General features: G+C 38.3%; 1 protein-coding gene across 3 annotated transcripts in view; it reads left to right on the plus strand.

The window, feature by feature from the left end:
- The first annotated feature begins 469 nt into the window (after positions 1–469).
- nup214 (nucleoporin 214) overlaps positions 470–20432 on the plus strand; it is a 37899-nt gene continuing 17936 nt past the window's right edge. For all 3 annotated transcript variants that reach the window (XM_028601164.1, XM_028601162.1, XM_028601163.1), the window contains exons 1-28: positions 470–691; positions 1511–1703; positions 1833–1987; positions 2543–2741; positions 2835–2905; positions 3018–3081; positions 3273–3376; positions 4054–4160; positions 4315–4381; positions 4777–4900; positions 7836–7994; positions 8671–9106; positions 9212–9342; positions 9477–9565; positions 10362–10445; positions 11335–11484; positions 12496–12654; positions 12758–12861; positions 12951–13130; positions 13521–13609; positions 13698–13781; positions 14214–14510; positions 14671–14838; positions 15419–15527; positions 17178–17241; positions 19444–19513; positions 19653–19737; positions 20331–20383. In XM_028601164.1, the coding sequence (XP_028456965.1) occupies positions 650–691; positions 1511–1703; positions 1833–1987; positions 2543–2741; positions 2835–2905; positions 3018–3081; positions 3273–3376; positions 4054–4160; positions 4315–4381; positions 4777–4900; positions 7836–7994; positions 8671–9106; positions 9212–9342; positions 9477–9565; positions 10362–10445; positions 11335–11484; positions 12496–12654; positions 12758–12861; positions 12951–13130; positions 13521–13609; positions 13698–13781; positions 14214–14510; positions 14671–14838; positions 15419–15527; positions 17178–17241; positions 19444–19513; positions 19653–19737; positions 20331–20383 (3637 nt within the window). In that variant the 5' untranslated portion in view covers positions 470–649. The remainder of the gene's footprint in view (positions 692–1510; positions 1704–1832; positions 1988–2542; positions 2742–2834; positions 2906–3017; positions 3082–3272; positions 3377–4053; positions 4161–4314; positions 4382–4776; positions 4901–7835; positions 7995–8670; positions 9107–9211; positions 9343–9476; positions 9566–10361; positions 10446–11334; positions 11485–12495; positions 12655–12757; positions 12862–12950; positions 13131–13520; positions 13610–13697; positions 13782–14213; positions 14511–14670; positions 14839–15418; positions 15528–17177; positions 17242–19443; positions 19514–19652; positions 19738–20330; positions 20384–20432) is intronic.

Consider the following 20432-nt stretch of genomic DNA (forward strand, 5'->3'; position numbering starts at 1 on the left):
TAAATTTGTGTTAAATTATATCTTTTTTAAATCTGCATTGGAACTCAATATATTTTTTTCTGTTTGTCTTTAAATGTAACATATTTTGGCACAACTTAGTTCCAAAATAAGCCAGATATTGTCCCCATTTTTGTGAGCTTTTGTGTATGAGCTCAGTGTTGTAGTCTCAGGATTTTTCTGGTTTATTTATTTAAAGGAAAATAAGTTAAAACTAAATATTTTCTTTTACAGCCAAGGCCCATTCCTTTTAGCCATACAAATACATAAAAAAATATATATATGTACAAATAAAATGATTCATTAATATTTAATAAGGGTGGGGGGCTATTTTCAAACGTATATGACATTTTGATCCAAACACTCAAATAAGATGTGTCGATGTTTCTATATCAGCTTTGGTAGAAATTGCAGTTATTTAAATCCAAGTTGATCTGAGTATGTTGTGGTCTCAGGCATCCATAGCGTCAGGGTGCTCTGGCATCAATTTGTCATCCTACGTAGCTATGACGTTTTTATGGCAAAATCGCGCGGTGTCCTCCTGACAGACTAATGTAGCTCACCAGAAATTTGTCTCAGATACAAACAAGGAAGGTATATCTAAACTAACGCAACAGATCGCCTGGAAAAGGATCAACCTTGGTGTTTTAAAATGAGTGACGACACAGACTCCCCTCCTGAGAGGGAAATGAAGGTATGCTGTTATCCGAAAGTTGTGTTGACAGGTTAGCATATGTGAGCTAATGTTTGCGAGCACTGTGTCAGTTCATCTTTAATGGTTCTGGCTAGCTTAGCTAGCTGGTCGGGTTTAAGTTTTTGCTTAGGTAACCCTAAGCCATTAACATTTAAGTTACAGAGCCATATTGATAACTTATACAAAAATAGCAGTTAGAGACCTTGGTAAGAGTTTAAAAGTCTGGCAAGAAAAAGCTGTTCCAGCAACTTTTATCTTCTCAGTTTGTAGCCAGCTACTTATGCTAGCACGGTAGCGATTAGCACATTAGCTAAAGCTACATCATAAAACGTTATGCTCACTGAGAGTTTAATGTTAACTTGAGGTTATGTTAATAAACAACATCCTGTGTGTGAAATAAAGTCATTAAATACGTGTCACTTCAATACATTTGCTGGAACGTTACCAACGCAGCTTAGCATCATTAGCGTAGCATTAACGTGACGTGACTGCACAGCATGTTGGCTATCCACCAAGGTTTTAACTTTAATTTTGAGGCTTTACGTAACTTGTGTTGGTAACAACTAGTTGAGGTTAGTATACAGATACTTGTTTAAAAGGCAAGTATACCGCTTCATGTTACTCGCAGTTAAAAAAAATGTCCCTGTTAGATTATACTGCTGCGCACATGTTTAGCATTGTTGACAATATATTCTTGTTTATCTTACTAAAAGGAGGTACGGTTTAGTTAAGTTTGCAGTTATTGAACTGGAACCTCGTGTTTACCACCCATAATTGCTCACCCTGAAGTAACAAGCACTGCTTGTTTTTATTTTTCAGGACTTTCAGTTTCGTCAGATGAAGAAAACAAGAGTCTTTGACCCTGCTGAAGATTTGCCCAAAGAAAGAACTAGTCTGCTTACCATCTCAAACAAATTTGGTTTAACTTTTGTCGGACTCCACAAAACATTCAAAGTTTACCTAACTCAAGACATTCTGTCTGATAAATTTGATGGTAACGCCAACGAAATAGGTATGAATATGACCTTACAGGTTTTAATTTTAATATGTATCCAATCAGTTTTGCACTACATTTTTTTGTTTTTTTTGTCCATTCATGTCTCTTACTCACATTTACCTCCAATTTTCCACTTCGGTCTAGTCGAGGGTACAGCAGCATTGGCGGAGGTTAATGTGGATCTGGCTCTGCACCACTTGGCTCTCAGTTGTGATGAACTTACTTTATCAGTGTGCGGCATGACTGAGGAGGCGGGATTGTCCTTCACATTCTATGATGTCCGCACCTTCATAAACAAGGTGACTACTTTAGTCTGTATTTAATGTGCCAGTGTATTAGAAATACATCACGCTTATTTCAGGTTTTGCCGGTTTGTCTTTGGATCACCACAGTCCTCCAGTAAATACTTGCCCAATGCAGATAACTTACTGAAATAAACAATGTCTACAGGGAAATTTCTGGTCTATTCTTATAAAAATGTTGTACACATTTTAACCTTTTTTAAGTTGACATTGTTATTCAGAGCTATCCACTATGAGCAGCACAAGTCAAATTATCATTTGTAATTTAATTTATCATAAAGGCTCCAAATAATTCTACCTTTTTTATTTTTGACCTATTAATAAATAGTTTGTAAACCTCTACTGCATGGGCAATGAACAGTCAAATTTATTATTGGAAGATAGTACATAATGAAATAATTTCATGGAAATTAAATCAATTTCCATATTCACAAATTTCAGTTGAAATGTGATTGCTTCTCTTGCCCAGATATGTAGGTATTTATTTATGTTGTATTCATTTGAGTTGTTTTTTTTAATTTATTTTGTTTACTCTTCTTTATGCCCTTCCAGGCAAGACTACAGAAGCTACCTTTTGCATCACTGCTGCCAGCAGTACCCCCTGGCAGTTTAGTGCAAGACCTGAAGTGGAATCCTGTGCAGGCATCCATGTTGGCTGTCTGTCTGTCTGACGGCCGTATGATGATTTTGGATGTTACTTACAGTGTTAAAGTGCAGGCCGAGCTACCTGCTTCAAGCGGCATCACATGTCGTGAGTGAGACTCTGCGCATAATAGTTGAGTTCACTTGTCTTCTATATCTCTATTGTGGCTCAATTTTAGTTCATGTACTCTGTTTCCCACAGTTTGCTGGAGTCCAAAAGGAAAACAAGTCGCTGCAGGAAAAATGAATTCCACAGTCAGTCAGTATACACCAGTAAGTGAACCTAATTCACCATAATTAAAAATAAAACACATATTGCTCCCTCAGAGCTGCAGCATCCGATGACTGACAAGATAAATTACTGATTTTCTCCTCGGTTGAAAAGGCACTAGAAGAAAAGAAAGTTATCCCATGTCCGAACTTCTACACCTCTGACGAACCTGTCAAAGGTAAGGCGAATCCTGTACCGATTACATTGAATGATATGTGTTGTACGACATATACTGAGCTGGATTATTAATGACATATAAGATGGAATGTATCTGTCACCAATATATTACATATTCTAATTTAGTTTTACTTTCATAACTGTGTTTAAATCCCATCTGCAGCTAATACCTCTCTTTCCGTTTTCTCACAGTTCTGGATGTGCTGTGGCTGAGAACCTTTGTGTTTGCAGTGGTATATGCTGCTGCAGATGGCTCCCTTGAGACCCCTCCTGAGCTAGTGTTGATCTCCCTTCCTGTGAGTACGCCCTACATCCATAGTCCACTGAATTCACCTATTTACATTTGGATTATTGTCATCTTGCACCCCTACAGTCTTTAATGCTGTCTTACTCATCGCCTCAGTAGATAAATTTGACCATATATTTATTTTTATATTTACATGAGTCTTGCATGTTTTTTTTGAAGCTATGTTCTCCACATGGCCACAACAACAAGGTGAAGAAACAAATGTAGCATTTGATCCTCTGCCAGATTACATATTGTAGCTTTTAAGGCCACATGCTTTGTGGTGTTACCATCATTTTGTGAAGTGGCTCTGTAGTTACATAGAGGCTCCTACTGCAGCTCCCATGCGCCTCCTTATGTATTGTTATTTGAGTAGAATGCTTCATGTAACTGACCATTAAGCCATACAGTATAAGGCTTTTGTTGAGCTACTGAGGTCACAACTTGTTACACATCTCCTTGTTCATACATCAACTGTCACATAATATGTAAATTTAAATTGCAGCTGGGCAGCATGTACTTCTCAGTTTTTCTAGTGGCATTCTTTTTCTGGTAAAATTATAAATTATTAACCAGCTAAAATATGCTTCCACCACACAGTATTTTAATCACTTGTTCCATCTTGTTAATGTACCATAACCAAATGTGTTAAATTGTGATTTGTTTTTGTTTGTTGTTGTTTTGTAGAAGAAGGATGAGAAGGTGGACATAAAGTATTTGAACTTTAGTGACTCAGTGTATGGAAACTGCACTGAGCGACAACACCACTACTTTCTTAGCCATGTAGAGGACTGGTAAGAATGATCACGATTTACAGGCATGGATGGCATAGGAGGCACCCAAAAGCATTATAACTGTTTTATAATTTCAAACTCAAGTTTGATTTATTTCAATGTCATGTTAAATTGGTGTAATGTTGTGCTTTGCCTCATTGTTTATTTCATCCAGGGACCTCGTGTTTGCGGCATCAGCAGCTTCCATTGAAGTCAGCGTCATAGCCGCCAGAGAGGACAAGGTACGTAATCAAGTGAAAAGCTGAAGATGTTATCGAAATCATTTAAATTCATTTTAAAGTTTCACTTTAAATGACGCACTGTTTTGAATGAAGATAGAAATGAAAGGTGTCTCTCATGATTATTGATTTCCATTTAAATTCCAGGAGAGCAGTAAGCTATAAGATCACTATAGTAAAGTACCAAGGACAGTTACATAACTGTTCTACCTAATGCTAAATTCTCTTGACAACAGTTAAGCCAGTTTTTGGACGTGCTGAAGTTTTTCAATTACCGTACTGGGTCTCCACTGCAAATAAATAATGTTATCTTGGGTCTTTAGTGCTGAATGCTTACTGTATGGTGTGAGGAAATGTCTGTAGCCTGTGATGAGCACGACTGATTGTTGTCCTTTTAGATCTGGGAGCTTTGGATCCTGGAAGATGCAAGTAGGGCTGAGCTTCCAGTGACTGAGACAAATGAAGACACGCTGCCCCTTGGCTTAGCCATAGACTACACCAGCCAGCAGGAGATCTACATCAGTAAGTGGAATTTGGCTTTCTGTGTACTTCCTCTCTTCTCCTGTCTGACCACTGATTTCACCACATCTACTCAATTCGACTACACTTACCCTATTGTTAAATTCTCTTCAGCAAAGGGGGCCCTCAAAGATGGTTGTCAGTTGGCCTATTAACACCAACTTGGAGCCCAGTAAAGTATTTTTATCACTTTTCAAAAAACAAAGTTAGGCTTTACTTTCCTATTAAATAATTGGGGATTTTTATCGAAGATCAAATGCCGTTTATCACAAATATGTTGTTTTAATCAGTCTTGTTGTGGTGTGATAATTATTATATTCAAGTTCTGCCAGAACCCCTGTAAAAAAAGAATTTGGCTTAAAGCTGACCCCAGCGTAAAGTCATTTTGGTGCATTGTTTTAAAAATAAAGCTGAGGTAGATTTCTACTCAGGTAGCAGAGTGTTTTCAAATCATTGAGCAGGACTGGTTTATGGCGGCAATGTTGGATTTACAGGATTCATGCATCAGTGAGGTGAACCTTGATATGGCATGTATTTAATTAATGTCCTAAACAGCCTCTAACATCTGTTTTTTAAATTTTTTTTTATTTAATTTTCTTTTTTATTTGTGACCAGTTTCTGAATTAAATATTTAGAAAATGTATTATATCCCAATATTTTGTATGATCGCTATCACAGTATAAAATCACATAGCTGGTAATAGAATAGGTTTTCAACCATATTCTCTGCCATAATCAAGCTAAAATCATAACATTTCCTACTTCAATAGTCAAAATATGTTAAATCTGATCTCTCCCAACTGCAATTGCCATCTGCGGTGAAGCTCACGGAATGCACTGGGTTTTGGGTTTCGGTGTAGAAAGAATTAAACCAGTTTAGACAGGTTTGTACACCATCTGCCACCAGCGATACCGCCCACCCCAATAAGCCTGTTTTAATAAACATCCATGCTTAAAGTATTTCGTTCTGTAGTGGTAAGATACATTTTTAACTGTTTTAAGAAAAACTTTAAAGTACTGCAGCTTTCTCCATTTGTCTTCTCAGATTCCTGGCATATTTAAGAATTGAGGGGCTCTCTGTCATCTTAAAGTTAACTTTAATTTCATAATAGTTGGTGATATCTCTTGAACTGCATTCCGTTGTCTTTGTTTTAAGATGTTAAACACTCCCTTAATATTCAGATGAAGCTGTAATTCGCCAGGTTTCTTTGTGCATACAGCATCCACTGCAGTGCTCTTTTGCAGCATGTGCAAAGAATAGTGATAAGCTACCGTCTCAGTATACGGTTTTATCTTAAATGGCCCAGTCTGCCAGACATAGACGTAGAGCTGCCGTTACTGTCTAGTCACATCTATCCCGCTCACTCCAAGAACTCCTCCCCAGCAAGAAAAAACCTGCAATTTGAGCAACATTTTGACATGATTTTAGTCTGATCAAAACCTTTTATCCGGAAATGAGACATTGGATAGGGAAAGCGAAGGGAGAGTAACAAGACTCATCTGTGGAGAAAAAAATGTGCTCATTAAAATGGCTCACACAAGCTAGAGGACCACAACAAACACCAAAGCCCAGACAATCCTGTTGCAGAATGCTGATGAGGTTTAGCGTGTGCCTCTCCCTTCTGTTCACTCTCTTCCATCCGTTTTGCTTCTCGCTATCTTTCAACCATAGTTTCGTAACTAAGATTAAACTAAACATTAGATGCTATATTTCAGTTTTTGTTCTCTGTATTGTGTGCATATTTTTTGGAGAACGTAGGATCACCTTATTTCTTGAAACATAATACTTGCAATGTTCTGTTTGCTTGAATATGTATTTGTATATTAAATATGTAAATGTATTTTTGTGTGTGGGTGTATGTGTCTGTAGTAGATATAGCATTGTATTTATGCAGGCAATAAAATACTAATATACTTTAAGAATTTCAAAAGCAGACATGCAGTGCGTGGAATGAATAAACAGTAAATGCAAATTATACGGTCAGTGGTAATTAATCAAACACTGACATGTACTTAGAAAAAGCAGTTAGTGCTGTCATCCACTGGTGACAGTGAAAGTTATACTTGAGGAATAGTTTTAGATATGAGAAAGCTGTAGAGAGAACAAAGTGTTCAGTGTACTTTTTGACGTATCTGAAATCACTAGTATTACCTTGACCTGTCCATCTTTAATTTGGGAATTGTGAATACTCGGTTTCATCGTTTAAATGTTGGTTTAGACTGACTTTGCCTGTTTTTGTCTGCAGCCCACAGCACATTGCATGATTTTGGAGAGTGCAGGAAAGTGGGTGTGAAGAGCAGGAAAGAGTAACTCTGTTTGGGGGTTTGCCAAGAACAAGAATTCGGTGGACTGTGTTTTACCAAATGAGGCGTTTTTAGGAGAGTTTCTGTACACGACCACAGTGTGCCTTTTTGAACCGAATGCTGGCTACTAATTTTAACCACGGGGGCAGAATGAGCCAAGGTCAATGAGATTAGTACATCACTAACATTTGTGCTCAAATGCTGTCAAAATGTTGATGATTTAAAGTGACAAACTGCGTTTTGCCATCATGAACATAGCAAGCATAGTGAGCATATAACACTTGCTGTTAATCATTTTCCTGATGCAGTGGTGTGAGTTGGAAGCACAAAGCTGTGAAGAATGCTAAATCATTTTTTTTTTTTTTACAAAAGTCTGTTACTGCGCAATGTACAGTAGGTTGCACATGCATGTGGCTCTATTATTAGACTCTATACAAGAGCTACGGATTCTTTCTGTCTCTGATCTGTGGAAGGTTACAAAATGTGTCAGAGGGAGATGAAATGGACTTGTGTAAGTTTTTCACATGTTTTGTGAAATTATAGTAAACAAAAAAAAATTTTTTTACTACACATCATGAAGACTATAGTATTTCTCTGTCTGAATGTCTGTATCTCATCTTTTCACCCTTTCACAGCTGATGAGAAGACCTTGCCCCCAGCGCCCACAATGCTGATGCTCTCCACGGAGGGATTACTCTGCCCATTTGCTCTCCTCAACGTTAATCCTGGGGTTAAGCAACTGGTCTCAGCCCCCACTGCCCTCGCCTTGGATGGGGAGAGACAACCCAAGCCAGGTAAGAGAGCCAGTGAACTCAACAGATATTTTTGTATAAAATGTTGAGAGGGCTGGACAATTATTCCTAATCACACATTTCAGTGATACATTTCCTCAAGTAATGATCATCTAATGCAGTGATACCATAGTGTGTGCAAGTGATTTCCATTTCCTGCTGTAATGCCATCACAGGCTGTTGACATATCATCGGACATGTCACCCATTTGTTTCTAAAGAGTTTAATGTCACCGCTCAGTTTAACAGCCTGAGAGACCCGTCAATCAAGTTAACACGTCCAAATATATCCCTTATCAAGCTTATCTTAATGTCACACTTTTTTTTTAATTTTTTTTTTAACCCTAACCTTCAAAGTATAAAAGTGAAGGAACTGAGGCAGGCTTACTCAACACAGCAGGTGGCTTAGTGGCTGAGAGTGGAGGGGTGGTCAAACTACTGGAATTGGAGGCAGCTGTTTTGGGCAGCAAGGGATTAAACGAGAAAGATTGTGGTGCTGGGGTCTCCAGCGCTGAAAACCTTGGGTTTTAACCCAAACCTAACTATAACCAGTGCCTCCCAACGGTGTATTCCAGGCAGCGCTTCCTGGAAGGCACCGTTGGGGGCAAAAAACACTGATAAACCAACTTGCCCAACATGTGATGAGATTAAATGAAAGCAAATTTATTTTCTGTTTACAGGTTCTTTGGCAGCCCAACCACCCAAAATTGCTGCCTCCTTCCCATCTGCCCCAGCAACATTCACAAACCTTGGTCTTACTTCAGCGGCTGCTTCTACTCCTTCAGCCCCTGCTGCAGCTTCCTCCGCTGCCCCGTTCAGCATGGTTCCCACAGTTCCTGTTTCATCGGCATCATCAAGCTTCAGTTTCTCAGTGCCAACTACGTGCGCCACCTCTGCACCAGCTTTCTCCCTGGAGGTATCCACACCTTTTGGCTCAGGGTCCCCAGGCTTCTCCTTTGCCTCCAAACCTCCCTCTGACACTCCCTCAGCACATTCAGCGTTTTCTTTCATCCCTTCCATCAAACCATCAGCAGTGGCAGCTCCAATTCCAGCTCTAACACCCCAGAACATTGCTACTGCCTCTCAACCAACCGTGAAACTTAATCTAAATGAGAGGTAAATCATTATTTTTGGCCTATCATTTATTACGGTATTCCGACTGAGACATTGAGGTTTTTCTATATACGTACAAATACTTAGAAAATCTCTCTCTTTCCCAAGGTTTTCAGCACTGGAGACCCCAGCACCACAATCTTTTTCATTTAATCCCTTGCTGCCCAAAACAGTTGCCTCCAATTCCAGTAGTTTGACCGCCCCTCCACTCTCAGCCACTAAGCCACCTGCTGTGTTGAGTAAGCCTGCCTCAGTTCCTTCACTTTTATACTTTGCACAAGTGTGTCATTCTTATTTGTTTTTGTTTTATTCAAGAATTCTTAAGTGTACATGGCTTAGGTCATGATTTCTAATATTGTTGGTTGTGTCTCAGCTCCAGTGCGTCCACTTCAAACCAGCACACCGCCCACAGTTGTCCAGAAACCTGCACCTGCTGCCCAGGGCCGTCTCCAAACTCCACAGGTCCTTTCTGTTTATTATGAAGGAATTTTTCGGTTCATATATTAACTAGACCTCTTTTAATAGTAGTTGATATTTTGTTTAAAATTGTGTCAAATATAAACATATCCATCATTGGACACACTGAAGTCACAGAGCCTCCACTCATTGTTATTGGATAAGAGTTTAGACCACAATTATTGTTTAAATGGATTAGTACAATCATAAGAAAACTGTCAAATTAGCGACATTCTACCTCATTGCATTAAGAAACAATGTATCACCTGTGAAAAAACCACATTCAGTCCCTAATTAATCTAGTAAACATCCAGTCCACTAGAGTAAAAGTAAAAAGAGTGCATACATAATATCAGCAGTAACTTAGACTGTTATATTAGCAACACATTAGCCTCAAACAGCTAGTATAATGGCTACATTTAGCAGTAAACTGATTGCATTTAATTAACAAATCACTACTAAACAATTAAAAACAGCTATGAAAAAAAACAGTACCTATTGATAATACTTCAACAATTGCTTTAGGGGAGTAGAGATATGTGACATTTGTATGGTAACACATCTGACAAAATGGTGGATGTAACAATGTCAGTTCAACTGCAACTGCTATGGAACTGTGCTAGTAGCGGTTGCTACTAGCAATAGAATGTTCAACTGAAACCAACTGTTAGTGAAGAAAAGTGTTATTAGATACCGGAAACCTTTCCTAGTATTTGCGCAAAAGTATTTTGGTTGTGTTTTGTTGGTGTGTTTCGTACTGACTTAACTAGGATTTGATGTACTTAATCACTTCTTGATGCAGGCAGCTGTTAGTGTGAAGGCCCTGGAGAAACAGCTACAGCAAAAGAAAGACTCTGATCCCATTATGGCTGGTATATTAGAGGAGGTGAGACATATCATCCTGTACACACTGGAACCACTGTACCACTTTGGTGAACTTAAATTTTTTATATATATATATATATATATATATATATATATATATATATATATATATATATATATATATATATATATATATATATATATATATATATATATATATATTAATTATATGGGGGAATATGCTAGCTACATACTGTTAGCTTAACTGACAGAACTGATGTTAGCTTGCTAATATATGACTGGTTCAGATTGTAGTGAAAAAAAGAGATTAAATGTACTGTACATATCTGTTGTGACATGTGATCAAAATGCTGTTTAATAATGATGTAAACTAGGTAGACTACATTTCACAAAACAATATAGCTACTTCAAGCATTAGTTATGCTAATGGTATCAGACTAAATTCCCCCAATTACGTTAGGTTAGCTTAATTAGCTATTTCCAGCTTACTCTTAACTGCATAAATACTTCTAACTCTGAAACACACATAAAGCAAAGTTATAGCTATATTTAGAAACGATTGCCACTGAAGTTAAATATATAATTTGGCCTATTTTTCTTTTTTTTTTAATGAAGTGACGCAACACTTACATCTGTTTACATAGTTAACTGACTCATTAGTTTCTTAAAAACTAATTTTCACATTTATATATGTTGTAAATAAATATTCATATTATACATACAAACATACATACACGTCTTTATTAGCTAAGACATTTTTTAACTTTAATAGTACAAACCAATTTAGTAAATCACTAGTTTGAAACGTGCTACTGTTACTGTTACTACTCGGTTCTGGTCAGGATTAAGATAATACTGTACACCAAGTGTCAAAATGTTTCCTCAAATTGTTTAGTTCATAACTAAACATGTCTTTGGCCTGTCATCAGATTGCACACTTCCAGAAGGAGTTGGATGACCTTAAGGCACGAAGCACAAGAGCTGACTTCAAGGTTGGCACAAATGAGGAGATGAAGGAGTTGAGGAAGGAGTCAGAGGACCTCCATATTTTCACCTTGGAGATCAAAGAAACAACAGAGGTAAGACCACGGTTGGAAAACCAAAATATGTTCAGATATTTTTTGGGTTAACCCAAATCCATGTTAGCTAAATCACACTCGTCAGCTAAATCCTACCCCCAACAGCTACCTCCTACTCAGAATGCAGTGATCTTAGAATAACACCCACTGCCATAAGTTTACCATCTTCCCCTCTTGTGGCTGGGGGAGACGATGCATAACATTTTGTTATTATCATAAATTAACACATCACCCCAACCCTCATCCACCTTCACTGCCTCCCAATTAAGTCCTGCATCAAATATAAAATCCTCCTTCTCACCTACAAATTCCTCCATGCCCTGGCCCCACAGTACCTCTCTGACCTCCATCCATACACCCCACCCTAAAACCTGCGGTCCTCAGACCCTGGCCTGCTCTCCATTCCCCACACCTGACTCTGTACCTTCAGAGACAGAGCCTTTAGTGTTGTAGCCCCATCCCTCTGGAACACCTTCCCTGCAGATATCTGAAATGCTACATCCCTGGACATTTGAAAAAAAATCCTGAAACACCACCTGTTAACCACAGCCTACAACCTCCCTTAGCTTAGCCACAGTAATTCTGTAAAGTGTCCTTGGGTTTCATGAAAGGCGCCAAATATTAACGAGAACATTTTGAAAGTGTGTAGCTTATTTTTTTTTCTCCTCTCCCTTTTTAACTTTTGATGTTGAAAAGTACACCACAAATATTTTGTACAGGCCTAAATATTCTATTCTTCAAAGTATGTATTGACTTGTCTATAGTTTATAAACTATATACAACCATTTTAGTCTTATTGGTATTTCCCAAAAACAAAATTAAGAGAACCGGCAGCATTCCAGAGGACTTAAACCGCAAAAGAATCACCTTCACTCAACTACAACGACTACATTGTCATTGATTTTTATTTTTTTATTTAGTTTAATAGCTAACTCCATGTTGAATAAAGGTGATTGTTGCATGGAAATCCTCTTCCAACCTTTTTTTTTTTTTTTCTTTTTAAATTCACAGTCTCTCCATGGGGACATTGGTACACTGAAGACCACCTTACTGGAGGGCTTTGCTGGGGCAGAAGAAGCCAAGGCTCAGAGTGAGCTGAGCAGAGACCGAAATTACAGACAGCTACTGTACAAAAAACCTCTGGATCCCTGCAGCGAGGAACAGCTCAAGGTGAAATGTTTGCCTCAATGGATACCTTTCGTAAAACTTTTAAATAAATCACCTTCACACTCATAGCATTTTATCTATTGTATTGAAATATTTCCTTATTTAGGAGATTCGCAGGCTTTACCAGTATGTAATGTTTGCTGTGGAAGATGTAAATGACGTACTGGATGTGGAATGGGAGAAACACCTGGAGAAGAAGAAAAAGCAGAAGTAAGCACAGCACAGCTATTTAAGTATTTGTTACTGAAAAGATTTGGGGTTTGGAATAATTTTATTATGAATAATTATCTTCTTCACAGACACATGGTCGTGCCAGGGCGTGAGGGACTATTTACTACACTGGCCAACAACCTGTACATTATCAACCAGCAGAAGAACAGATTGGACCAGTTTATTAAGCAACTCACTTCACTGCGCCTCTACAACAACACTACCACTCCAACTATACACTGCAGTTCTGCTGCAGCAACAACTGCTGGGTAGGAGCTGGCGAATAACAAGGAGAGGGGTGGAGGAATGTTAAAATCTCGAGTATAAATAAGTCTTGCATTTTGTAGATTTTGAGTTTGTTGTGACAGAGGAGACTGTGGAGTAGGTTCAGAAATCAGAGACTTAATATTTTAAGCTAACCTTGAAATTCTAAGTTTTTGAATAATTAAATACTTCAAAGGTTATTTGATTTCATAACAGTATGGCATAATAGCTAACAATATAATCACCATAGTCCATGAATAACATAGATTGCAGTTTGGAAGCCTTTACAGGATGTTGGCATTCATTTTTAATAATGAGCATCAGTACCCTGCAAATAGCTATTAGAAAATGTGTTATTTGCAACTTAAGCAACTTTTATTCATGTTTTATGACAGCTTGGAAAGCGAGCTGGAGAGTTTAAGGGATGCACTCCTGAAAGCCAGACTGGACACCTCCCCTCCTAAGACCAAACCCAAATCTCCAGGTATCAATCTTTATATATTTAAAATTAGAATAATAAAGGATATCATTTTTCTAAATTGTAACATACACTAACTATGTTTCTCCCGCAGTCAAGATATCGCCAGTGAAACAGTCCCAGCTGCGTAACTTTCTCTCAAAGGGGCAGATGCCTCCTGTCCGCTCAACTGCACCAGGTACACATATCCTGCTCAAACTAATTTTAAAAAGGGTTACACTAATATCCTGTGATTTGTGTAAAATTTGGTTTACTTAAATTTGTGTTTGCATGAAAGTTTACAAATTTAGTTTAACTCTCAAATGGATTCCGATAACAGTCAAACAAAGAAAAGGTCTATTTAAACAAGTTGGGAAGAATATTCACTTGAATAGGGTTGTTGAACAAGAGTAAAGATGTAAACTGTAAAATCATCAAGCCTCTCCAGTGCATTTAAAAGAAATCTGAGACTGGTTTTGATTTCATAATAATTTCATCAGAACTGGAAATACCTTGGAACTCCATATCAATGAGATTCATGTTGAATTTTTTTTATTATTGTAAAATATTACAATAAAGCAGCTATATCAGTTTTGGGTGATTTAGAGGTTCTTCATTTATTGTCTTCCAGCCAACCTGTCTCGCTCAGCCTTCCTTTCACCTAAATACTACGAGGACTTGGATGATGTAAGCTCTACGTCCTCCCTGTCCCTGGAGCCTCACCCAGCTGACTTGGAGGAGGAGGAACTGCAGCCAGAACCCCTTCCCCTTACTGTCATTCCTCCAGTATTGTCCACCCCCCGCCACCCCACAGTCGTAAGGACCCCCTCTATCCTGCCAGGCTTTGGGGCCATTCAGTCCACCCCTTTAACAAAAATGAACTCAGTACAGGGTATGGGGTTTGGACTCAGCCCTATTGCCAGCCCTGGTGAGTAAATCACATCAACTGTTGTTCTAGAGTTGTTTGGCATTCAAAGCCATGAGAAGACTTAAGCTTTTAAATGTCACATGTAAAACAGAGTACAGCTGCTAAACCCTAGTAGACATGCTTTGTTTCATAAATGTTGCTCACTGTATTGATATTTCAGTTCCAACCAATAAGATCAACCTCAGCGGGGCTGAAAGCACTGCTCTTGCCACAAAGACCGTAAAACATGGAGCCCCACCAACTGAGAGGAGCATCCCTGTCACCATCCCGGCCCAGCAAGCTGCAGCCAATGCTGCTGTACGCAGACAGATGGCCAATCAGAAGACAGGTAGGAAGAACATGACTTTGACTGTGATTGAAAATAATGATTTGTTTATTTTTAAAGTGTGTGTGTGTGTGTGTGTGTGTGTGTGTGTGTGTGTGTGTGTGTGTGTGTGTGTGTGTGTGTGTGTGTGTGTGTGTGTGTGTGTGTGTGTGTGTGTGTGTGTGTGTGTGTGTGTGTGTGTGTGTGTGTGTGTGTGTGTGTGTGTGTGTGTGTGTGTGTGTGTGTGTGTGTGTGTGTGTGTGTGTGTGTGTGTGTGTGTGTGTGTGTGTGTGTGTGTGTGTGAGAGTGAGAGGAGCGGTTTGTATGATATTGTATTGTTATGCCCACTGTAATTCACCAGGGGGAGACACAGACTGTCAGACCAAATAATGTGAACCTGGTAGCTTTATATCCCAGCACGGTGTGTGCCCTATCATATCTGAGAATCACTTACTAAACTGTTTAAGTATAATTTAAATCACCATGGAAACACTAAATTCATTTAAATACACCTGTTTTTGTTTTTTAATATAAACATTGTTTGTGGGTTATGTGCTCATCTCTGTGTGTTAATTGCTTACATATGCATTTGTGTGTGTTCCAGCTGTCGTCAGTACTTCCTTGACAGAGTCCACTTTGAAGACTGTTCCTCAGGTGGTCAATGTCCAGGAGCTCAAGGACAAAGGGCCTCCAATGCCAGTTTCTATCATCAGGTAAAAACCAAAAATGATATAGATTTATTTTAAATGATGTCATGAAATGTCATAAAGTGACAGTTTCTAGTGTAAAGGTAGCGGAGGTCCAAGAATATAAAGGAGTAACGTCAGACTGTATATTGTATCAGGTTCTGTCAGCTAGCTATCTTTGGATGAACTTCAATCTAGAGGTTACTGAAACTGGATTACAATATGTAACGTTAATTTGGTTCAGAAAACGTGTATGTGGCGGACACCGCATGCATCCGACATTACATCACAATTTTTTCTTTAATTAATACATTTGTTTACCTTTACGGCTTTCTTAAATGTGGTATACCATTCCATACTGCAAAATTGTGAAAACAAGTTCAAAAATATTATGACAACCACCTTTTTATAAATTACAGACAGTTAAAGTCAAGAATATCTCCAAAGTTCTGAGGTGTAAATTATGCTGGAGTTTTCTGGTCTGGATTACTTATGATATAGTGACAATGATGTCACTAAACATAATATGTGAGCTTTACAGAGAACTGGTACTTTATTAGTCACTGGAATGTTACTATGAGTGATTTTGACAAACCTGCATGCAGACACTACCATTTCATTGTCTTATTTTGCAGAATAACTGTAAACAATCACACAATGTTTGTAATTTGTTGGCACTCACTGATGACACATTTTGGCTGTTAATCCCTGAGTTGATATGGTAAGTACTTAAAAGCTTCAAAGATATGTCCTGACTGGCTTTTATGCATTTCACTTTGAAATAAAAAGAATTGGAATGTAGTCTTTTTGGTAAGAGTAAAATTTTAATTGACATAATGGCAGACAGTTGATCAGGATTTTGCATTATATAATATGTATGGCGTTGGTTCCTTCCTGTATCTACATGGATCTATTTTGGATGCAGTGAGTAGTAGACAGTCTGTCACTATTGGTCCTTGATGGGTCCAGTGTTTGTTTAGACTGTGTCTCCCTGGCATAGATTTATCAGGTCACTGACTCCACCTAATCTTAGCCAATGCACACGACTGGCAGATACCAGCAGTCTTTGAGGACTAGAGAATGGAGCCAAAACAAAACAGTGTGAATACTTGGACTGCCACGTATGCGCAATGCCCAATTGTCTCTTTTCATACCGTTATCCTCTTCAGTTCCCTTTCATCTTTCATTTGGCTCTTTATTTACTCCACGATTCACCCTCTCTTGTTTTGCCCCTTCCAGTCTCCTGCACCTTACTCTTTCTGCCTCACTGGGCTGTGCTCCACTTGTGTGGCTATCCCTCCTTGAGGCTTTTCCCAAATATAGCCTGCTTACAATAACAAACAAACAAAACAAGGCATTGTGAGAGTAAGATGAAGTGGGCAGTTCTACACTAACCTACCCTTTTATCTCACAGTACAGTAATTGTTCAGGCTTTTCTTCAAATAATTCCCTGCTCGATATATTTTGTCTTACCACAACAAAATAAAGTGTGTGTGTTACTTTTTTGTTGAGCCCTAGTCAAAGGAAACATTTGGTAGCAGAAACCAGGTTTTTGGTTTTGCATAACTCATTTTATTAAACATGAATACCTAATTTCACAAAATTTCAAGGAGTTTTATAATAATGGAAAAAACAAAACACTTGAACACTCTCTTCTCCTTCTGCTCTCTTTCCCAGCTCATCGGTACCAGATCCAGCAGCTCCGGTCTTTGCAACAGTTTGTTCCAACCAGGCCAAACGAGTGAGTAATATACACCGGTAAAAAGTTTGGGGTCACTTAGAAATTTCCATTCCACTCCATTATAGACAGAATACCAGCTGAGATCAGTTGCATTGTTTTTTAACTAGGGCAGCAGTTTTCAGATTACATTATGTGCTTACATAATTGCAAAAGGGTCCTCCACTGTTCTCAGTTAGCCTTTTAAAATGATATCAGATTAGTAAACATAATGTGCCTTTGGAACATTGGATGAATGGTTGCTGATAATGGGCAATGTAGATATTGCATTAAAGTAGAGATGCACCGATAGACCGGCCGGTGACCAGAATTGGCCAGTTTTCACGTGCTCGGCCATGACTGGCAGGTCAGTCTGACGTATGCCGATTTCATGCCGGTCAACGCTACAATTAACTGACAACATAAGTTATACGAGTTACAGTTCTCAGGGACGCACGCACACACGGACGCGACAGCACACTCTTTTTCCTTTCTCTCAACTTTTCCGCCGTGTGTCACGCATACCTGCTCGCGGTGTGAAGCGCGTGTCAGCGCTATTCTCGTACATGTAGGGAACCTCATGAATTAACCTGCAATAGGAGTTGGAATCACCAGAGGCCTCACGATACGATATCATCCCGATACTTGCGTCACGATACAATATTATTGCGATTTTAAAGATATTGCAATATTCTGCGATATATATATATTGCAATTTATTACCTTTTTTCCAACTTCAAATTTTTCCCAATTTCAAATTATGTCCCCAAAAGAAAACTGTGTCAACATCTGTTTTATCTAAAAAGATACATTTCTGTTTGTTCATCTCACTTCAATTTTATTGCTGCAAAATGGGATTGTCAAGCAGACAAACCAACACATATATAATAAAAGATTGATACTTGGCATCTGTGTATCGATACAGTATTGTTTAAAAAATATTGCGATACTATGCTGTATCGATTTTTTTTTTTTTTTTTTTTTTTTTCACCCCTAACCTGCAACATGTCAGCTGTTTGGAAATTCTTCAGCGTGTGTGCAGAAGATAACAAGTTTGCAATATGCAACACCTGCAAGGAAAAAGTAGGGCGTGGAGGGACGACACCAAAAAGTTTTTAGTTGGATATTGGATGTGAAAAAAAGGAAATGGTTGCACTTTAGATGTGTGTGAATTTCCCACACCAGGAGTAATTTATATAGTTCTATTTTATATTTATGAAATTCTGTTAAAGAAAAGATAGAAAATAAATATTTGTGTGTGCTGTAAAGTGGTTGGAAAAAATGAAATCGGAATCTGCTAAAATTGGCTAAAAACTACTGCCCTGATTAAAAAAGCAATGCAACTGATCTCAGCTGGTATTCTGTGTGTAATGGAGTTCAATGGAAATTTCTAAGTGACCCCAAACTTTTGATTGGTAGTGTATCTATCTATCTATCTATCCATCACTCACCAAACTGTCATTAATTTTGTCATGTGTTTGTATACCCACACAGCTATATAGTGACACGTTCTTTAAATAGTCTGTAAAATACATCTTGACTGGCTCACAAGTAAAATGTTTTTACAGAATTGATCAAATCTTGATGAAGCTTATGAAAATAATATCCACAGCGGTATGTGGATATTATGTTTTGCTCATATCAACCACTTCTATACCATAAGATTAAAAAAATACCAGATCTGATTCTCAGATATTCAGATTATGAGATTATTGACTTGACAATTTATAGTGGTTGAGATTTCCAAATTGAACTGCATGATGCAGCCACACATAAATGTCTTCAATGTATTTTTATCCATTTACATGCTGTTACTTGAATACTCAAATTCAGTGTTAGTATCCCTCTAACTGCAACTTTAAAGAACAGTAAACTTGCGAGAATTCACAGATTGATGACAGTTTTGCATGTGAAGACAGACCATTAACTGCATGGGTGAGAAATGTCCCAGCTCCCTCCCATGTCGATGTTAAAAATTGCAGTTAGGTGACAAGGGGAACTCCTCGCACAAATCTTCGCCACTGTTCAGGCCCAAGTTCAATGTAACATTAATGGGAATGACCCACACAGATCTCCAACTAAATGTGTGCACATGCACAATTGCCTTTTATCTACATCAGCATACGATTGCAGTTTACCGGCTGCGCTGTAATATGTCGCCTTTGCATTAAGGTTTTGCAGAATTAAGCTCCGATAGCCAATGTCTGTTTAAAACTGTCTGTGCAGAACCCTACCCAAGGTATGCAGAAGATGTCTGCTGAAAGTACAACCACCCCACAGACAAGCTTTGTGTTTGGTAAGCACACTACATAAGTTTCCTCTTACCTATTGCCCAGATTTGGATACACATGAACCAAATTGCAGTCAAGAACATTGCCTATGATTCTTGACCATAGGTGTGCATTTGATTGACTTCATAAACTTCTGTCTTTCAGGTCAATCATCCAAACCGGATGTTTCAGTGGCTCCAGCTAGCTCAGCAGAGCAAAACACCAGCAAAGGTTTCTCCTTCGCATCAGGGTGATTCAACTTGTGAAAATTAAAGAAGCATTCTGAAATAAAAAGAACGCCTAACATGTTGTTTATTATATGTTCATGATTTGATTTATCGTAAAGACAAAGAAATAAAAAATAAAACATAACAAACAGAAAATATTTCATTTCAAATATTTTTGAGTATTCATATATCAAAATCAGTCTCTTTTCTCTTCCTGTAAAAGGTTGAAATATTTTTGATGACTCATCCTGCACTTAGGGGTGTATACATCAACTTATTTATCCAAGCAACCTACTAACATCTTCCATCATATAAAACTGCTTGACCATCAGCTTGTGGGTGGAGCAGTGTCATGGGTTGTGTACTTTTCCAAAAAAGTGTTAAGGTTAATTTATTAATTTCTCCCTCTGCGCCTGACTCCTTATCTAACCACACAGGTGAGGGAGGTGTAGCTGTGACAGCCACCTATAATTCCCTACTGCTATAAATCTCCAGTTACTCCAGCGATTTGAGCAAATCTCTAAATCAAGAATATCCGCCCCCACATTTGTGACTTTACAGGAGCTAAAGATGTTCTCACTGTTGGTTCATTGTTAACTTAAATTTTCTTCTGCAGGTCCGCAGGCTTCAGTTTTGCTTCTGTTACACAGGGAGTTGGAATCTCACAAGGTAAAAACAATACAGCAACTTGGTATAGTCGTTGGATGATGTCAAATGT

This window comes from Perca flavescens, chromosome 16 (assembly GCF_004354835.1).
Source record: "Perca flavescens isolate YP-PL-M2 chromosome 16, PFLA_1.0, whole genome shotgun sequence".
NCBI lineage: Eukaryota > Metazoa > Chordata > Actinopteri > Perciformes > Percidae > Perca > Perca flavescens.